General features: G+C 37.8%; 1 protein-coding gene across 1 annotated transcript; it reads right to left on the bottom strand.

Moving 5' to 3' along the window:
- Window positions 1–508: 508 nt before the first annotated feature.
- Window positions 509–5,666, bottom strand: LOC149834999 (very-long-chain aldehyde decarbonylase CER3-like). Its single transcript, XM_090011644.1, has 11 exons — window positions 5,565–5,666; window positions 5,186–5,400; window positions 4,851–5,083; window positions 4,546–4,765; window positions 3,710–3,831; window positions 2,798–3,054; window positions 2,573–2,680; window positions 1,824–2,030; window positions 1,608–1,718; window positions 1,014–1,187; window positions 509–837 (listed from the first exon to the last, which is right to left on the bottom strand). Exons 1-11 carry the CDS (start codon window positions 5,613–5,615, stop codon window positions 679–681), a joined length of 1,857 nt encoding a protein of 618 aa, XP_089867770.1. The 5' UTR covers window positions 5,616–5,666; the 3' UTR covers window positions 509–678.
- Window positions 5,667–6,995: the final 1,329 nt, after the last annotated feature.

Below are 6,995 nucleotides of genomic sequence, written 5' to 3'. Positions count from 1 at the left end.
TAGCATTCAACCAAATGAAGTTTCCTTTTCTTTACTTATTGGTAGCAAAACTGAAGAGGAAGGGCAACATATTTGGACCTGTTATTAGGGGGTGAACATCGCCCCTGGCTGGGCTGGGTCGACCTGATTATAGGCCCACAATGTTTTGACAGGCCCGACTCAAATCCAGGCTGACAAAAGCTCAACTCAGATATAAGCAGGTTCAGACCTGGCTCTTAATCTCGACCGATATACGTATATTGGCCAGGCCTTGTGTCTTTGCAACATGGACCAGGCCCGAATCGGGCCCATTTAACTAATTAGGCCAGGCCCACTGTGACTTGAATTAGACCAGACCCAATTCTTGACTAGGGACAATCTAGAGAGGGAGAGAGAGAGAGAGTATTTCAACTTCTGCCACTGTTACTAAAAGTCTAAACCGAAGATTAATCTCTTTCTATACGTTACTAAAAGATACTCAGTAAATGGGGAATCTTCAAAACTCTTGAAATAATAGTCATAAAGAAAATGAGGAAGAAATGATAAAATACACATTTATCAGACATTGACATGGCATCAATATAAACATGACGCCATGAAGGATCGTACATGGACTACAATTCTGCAATTCTTTTTGAAGAAACAAGAAAACAAATTGTTTTTAGCCTCTGTAATCTTTTGAATAGGACTACACGTATGTCAAGAAATGGGTCTTAACCCATGCTTCAGGGCACAGTTCCACACTAGGTCAATCCTGTTCACGTCGATGGCTCCCACTTCGTGGTGTTCCCACTCTTCTAAAAGATGTACCACACCTCCTGCATGGCATGCATGGACAATCCTCCTCCCCATCGTGTACTGATAAAAAATAATAATAATAATAATTTGAAGGTTGGTGGCATATAATAATACAAAAGAAAGACTACACAAAGTGTATAACATGGATGATATGACGTATAGTTATAATATAATATACAGATCATGAGGAATATGTAAGCCATAAGGATCCCAACCAAACCCTGCAAATATCTTACCTCACATGAACCTAATCCTTCAACGTCATCCGGGAGTCTCATGGCTGCCAGGCTGCTATAAGTGCAATCTCTTCTTAGCCCAAGGATTGGGGGTACCACAAATTGGTGGAAATGGGTCCCACTTGGGGCCCACCTTTGCTCCCTTGGTGAAATCCATTTCCCAACTATCCATGTCTATCAACATAAGAAAAAATAGAAAACAAGAAAAGTAAGCAACATCATCGTCTGTTACAGTGGTAAAGATATAGTAGCAATAATGATGTTTTTAGTGTGAAGATGGTGGTGTTTATCTCATTTGGGGATGAAAGCAAGACGCCAAGTGGGAGTAAATGAACTTGATATATGGCTACGAATCCAGAGATCCATATTGCCTTCAGTGTTAGAAAGGGACTGGCACGGATGGATTGCCTTTTTCAAGTCCACCATAGATTAAATTATACAAGAGTGATATAATAAGAAACTGCTTTTCTTTGCCACTCTTCTTTTTTTTGCCCTTTGTTTTCAAACTCTGTGGTTGGCATAAAAAGAAGTTTCTTTAATAAGCTGTCAATTGTTGTATCTTTATTTAGTCCTCTTATTCTTCTTCTTTATTACCTTACAGTTCTGAGCTGCCTGGTATTTTGTTACTTGGACAAGAAATTTCTGGCACTGCGTGGGGGCCTCCTTTTGAATGGCTTGGAATCTCTCAGTAGAGAGTGTAAGCATCTGTCAATAAAGTAAACATGCATACATTGATAACTGTAATTAGTCAAGTGAATTATTGGTCATTATGTTGATTAGTAAGCTATAGCTGTAAATTGTGACACATACCAGGACTCTGATACCGCGTCGACAGAGATAGAGAGCAATTGCTCTTCCCAATTTAGAAGTAGCCCCGGTCAAGAACACCTCCTTCACATCCTTTGATATCTCATTAAGAATAACTGCAGCAGTTAATGTGTTCCCATGAACAACTCTTACTCTCAAATCCGGGTGCTTTTGCACAAATAGTGTCCCTCCTCCATTGAGAGCTTCATTCTGTCATAATAATAAGCACTAGAAATGAGTAAAGACTAGCATTGAGTTTGATCGTAGCCAGCTGTAACTTTCTCCAACTTCATGAAATAATAGAACCATTGAGATGACATTCAACGAAACAGATTTGCACAAAGAGAATATATGCATTACATCAGACTGTATGACAGATAATTTAAGAGAGAGAGGGGGGGGGGGATGTGCTATGGCTAAAGGGTTCTTTTTGCCTACCATGCAAACCAAAAACCTGAAAACTAAACATCCACGATTGTGGTATATAGGGTCCAAAACTTCTTGCAGGAACATGGCCCACAAAAAGATGATAAATCAAGTCTGTCAGATTTTTTATGATACCACAGTCACGGGCTCATCCAATTGATATGAGCTTCGTACCCATGTATTAATGATCCTCTGTATAAAAACCACAACTGCCTAGCCTAGCTGTGCCTAGGTAGTTGGCAAATGATATCATTAAGATATATGTCTTAATAGTGTCAACAACTCAGATCAACATGTAATAGTTATTCAAATATTAATAATTTCACCTTGTTTAACGCTGCAAGACTAATAACTTTGACACCCAACTTATCTGCACTCAGGATCGCTTCTTCAATGTGTTTATTGATCCCGTCCCTAGTAAATGGTAAAAAATACTGCGTATAACCATAAAACCAAATCAAAAAAGAAAAAAAGAAGCGAACCAACAAAGATTAAACAAAAGAAAGAGTAGAAAGATTGATTAAAATATGTGAAATATAAAAACTATTCACCTGAAATCCAAACCTAGGGATGCTCCAAGTCTGATGCAATCTGTCTCTTAACATGTAGAATGAAACCACAAAAGTCTTTGCCCATGCCCACATGATGAGCATCACTATGAAGGCAAAGGGCCACATGGGCAGCATCAGAAGGTTGGTGGTGAATGCGTCTGAGCTGAAAGATCTAATCACAAAGGGTGCATGCACAGAGGAGTGCACATCAACTACATGCGCAAGGAAGACAAAATCTGGAACCCTAACATCTTTCCCTGCAATACAAATTCTGACAGTCAGCTATCAAAAAGTAAAACTTATGAACAGTGGAAATGGTTTTTCCTAACATCCTTTAGAAAAAAAGGTGGAAGAGGTTTGCATTAAAAAATTATAAGAAAAAGAAAACAACACTTTTGAGCGTGCACTTGATTGGAGTTTTTTTAAGTATATATATATATATATATATATATACTTAAAAAAACTCCAATCAAGTGCACGCTCAAAAGTGTTGTTTTCTTTAATATATAGAATCACTAGAAATATGAGAACTAATGTGTGAACGGCTATTTTGATGGATTTTTTGTTCTTTTCACTTGAATGTAACCTTACAGTGATCTAGATGCTTGGTTTTATAAGAACTAGCTTTTGAATCATCCGATTTTGATGCATAAACATGATTTTTTTAATCTTTATAAATATTCAAGCATTCAAAAATCACATTTTTTTATCGAAAATACATGATCCAATGGTTGATTCCTAGCAAATTCCCCATGCCAAGTACATCCACATGGTTAGATTTGCAAAAAAGTGTCGGAAACGCTCATATTTCTGGTTCTCATATTTCAGTTCTCATATTTCAGTTCTTATATTCTAGTTACTCAGTATTCATATGTTTATATTTATACATTTACCAAAGTTTTAGAAACCCACCAGATCTAATCCTCCTCTGGAGCTCCCAGGACTTTTTATTCAGAGTATTCCCCAAGGCATCATATATGGGCATAAACAGGCAGAAATTTGAGTTCATCTCTGTATGATGAAGGCTATGGTAGCTGAAAGAATCATGAAGAAAGATCAGCTGGGTAAAGCACAACCAAGAACATAAATCATAGCTACCAGAAGCTTCTAAAAAAACTCAGACTCGCTTTTCAAGAGCTAAACTGCATGTTTTTTTTTACGCTTCTGAAACTTTATGAGAAGCTCTCTTTTCTCATATGTAATCGAACTTTACCTGATGTTCAAAACACGCTTTTCATTTTAGAATTTCTTTTGTTTTTTATTTTTACTTTTTTTTGTAAAACCTACATATCATGACAAAAAATCCTTAATGATGTATTTAAATGAAAAAACCGGCCATATTTATTATTTTTCTAATTTTGTGTTGCTTTTTACTTGCTTCTATTGTCGCTTCTTACCCACTTTTATGCTTCCTAAAGGACCTAAACGCTTCAGGCATGCTTCATGCTTCATGCTTCATGCATGGTTTCTCACACCTTAATTATGTACAAATTATGCTGGGACATGGTTTTGTTCTGAAGGTTAACTAAGGTGAAAAAGGTTGTTGACCTTGGGGACAAAATGGTATATGCTTCACTTCTTAACTCCTTTGTAAGAGTAAAGGACCTAATGAAAATTTTTGCAATAAATGTTCCGCAGCAATTTCAAAGATCAAAAGATGTAGCAGAGGAAGGATCAACAAAACCTACACTGTGAGGAAAGGTTTTCCACAAAGATGAAAGAGATCAGTATACCGCAGAGTAACAAACCTTGGTGTGTAGATGAGATATCTAAGGATGGGTATGTTCTCAAACAGAGACATTGGCATCACTTCAACGTTGCAGTGTCCCATGCATCTCAGGAAATCAAAAGTCAGTACATATCCATAGAACATGGTGATAGATGCACCACCCATCCATGTTGCCCCCAACATGGGAATCCCCATGATTAAGCCCAACACTAGATGTTCCAAGAAGGTAGCTGTTCCAGCTGCAGAGATCACCAACTTTGGTTACTCCCCAGAGATTGAAGATAGCAAACAAAGTATTATTATGGTAGCTGTGCTCTTGTTTACCTGTGAAAGATTGAGATACTACGGAAAGATGGTGGAGAGAATGGTAATGGCGAAAGAGGTAATCAGAGTGAAACATCCTATGTATCCAATAATACAAGGCCTCTGCGATCACTATGTGCAGTACCAACATGTAAATAAATCCTCTGAAATTGAAAAGAGGAAGGCTTTCTGTGAAAGATAAAGAATAACATGCTATAACAGCCATGAAAGCTTGGAGGATGATGAAATTATCCCTGCAGTGTTAAAAAAAAGGAGTCATATAACATCATCCAATTTTCAACAATTAAATGAAGCAGAAATGGAAACAGAAGGGAAAATACAGGAATAAAATATACCAATTCCATTCTCTATCTATCTGTTTGAAATCCACCCCTTGTTTTACAACCTTATATTTGTTGCTGAGAAATAACATGCTGCTGTATGAATACCACAACTGATGTACAAGACCCCTCAATGTACATATTGCTAGAATATGAAGGCACCAGTTCTCTGCTCCCTTCTCTCCCCAAGAATTAAAACTCTTTGCTATCAACGGTGCATATAAAAAATACTGTTCGTTCACGCCATCGGGAGAAAAAGGAAGAAAAAGAAAACAGCAAAAGAGAGAAAAATAAAAGAAACCAATAGGTTAGTGATGAATATCAGCCCACTCCTACAGAAAACCAGATGAAGGCAAGCATGTAAGGAAAGAACTCATTCTTTGTTTTCACATGCCTTAAATTTACTCAGATCGTCCCAAGGCCATGCAGAAAGTGGAGCTCCCATTTTGTGGAGAGAGAGAGAGAGAGAGAGAGAGAGAGCTAATGTTCTTTTCCTCCCTTTGATTCGCTGGTTGTCATAAGAAGCACCTGTGGTCTATATTAATACCTGGAGGAGGACCCCACAAGAAGATGATGTGGGGAGAAGAATGGTGCCCACAAGGAGGGACACAGGAAGAAGTGGGAAAATCAAAATGCAAGGCAAACATAAAAAGGAAAAGCAACCTTGAAAATATTGGCCAAGGCTTCTTTGCCCCCACTCTTAATCCTGGCCATATGTGCATAATTTAAATAATAACTATTACAGCCACAATCAACAAAGGAAAGAAAAGAGAGAGAATTAAGGAAGGAGAAAACTAGAACAAAAGTAAGAGTAATTTTTAAGGCCCACAAGTTTATTCCTATCAATTTCCCTTGTTCACCGTAAAATCAATTATTCTTCAAATGAAAGGTAAAACTGAAATAAAAAAGAAAGGCATAGGATCACGAGCATCCGGAACAACTAGGAACGCCTAAGCCTACTTGAGGTAAGTTGACAGTTGTGGGGAGGTGAGCAATGAATGCAAAGACAAAGACCACACAAGAAAAGCAACCGGCCAATATAGCCTCTTGCCGGATTCCGGCAACTTATGAATAAATTAATGCAAGATATTACCGGAGATATTTGGATAATGACTCCTGATGAATCAAGATGAGGCCACTCAAACAAAGTGAGAAATTAGGCTGGAGATCAAGAAGGTAGATCAAAATAACACAATCACAGCTTTAGAAAGAGAATAAACAAAGAGAAGAGAGAGATTGACCACAAAATGCGTTAATGGTTTACTCATCGTTTTCGTGTGTGCGTGTGAGGCTCTCAACAACCAAACTCAGTAGCCTTAATTACATGAACATCCCCACCTAATTCCCCCACAGGATTGCACGTCGCTTTCTCTCTCTTCAATTGTGTGGCAATTAATTTGTTTGGTTTGCATTCTAATATACGTATATGGCAAAGGTGAGTAGTTGAAGAAAGCAATAAGATTTGTGCATTTTTAGGGTTGTTGTTGGGATTTCCATGCCGTGAAGAGAGCAGTGTTTGTCAAAAAGACCCATGTGATCATGCATGTAAAAAAGGAAGTCGTTGACTGCTTCTCTCTAGCTTCATATCTTCTTTTTGGGAATTCGTTTTATCTTTTTATGTTATTGAATGTGATAGAAAATATGGGGATATCCATCAATCCATTGCCACTTTGCAACTTTAGGCATGTAAAAAACCAGCTAGATTCTTATCAACTTCCAACAAATGGGGCTTGTACTTTTTTAACGTGTAGGCGTGGGGTGCCGATCACATAGTCAAAAACATTTTAAATTTCATCATACAATTAAATGCTGTACCCACCATGAA

Source organism: Nuphar pumila, chromosome 6, assembly GCF_984573655.1.
Source record: "Nuphar pumila chromosome 6, dmNupPumi1.hap1.1, whole genome shotgun sequence".
Classification (NCBI taxonomy): domain Eukaryota; kingdom Viridiplantae; phylum Streptophyta; class Magnoliopsida; order Nymphaeales; family Nymphaeaceae; genus Nuphar; species Nuphar pumila.
This window is presented reverse-complemented; position numbering and strand designations above follow the sequence as displayed.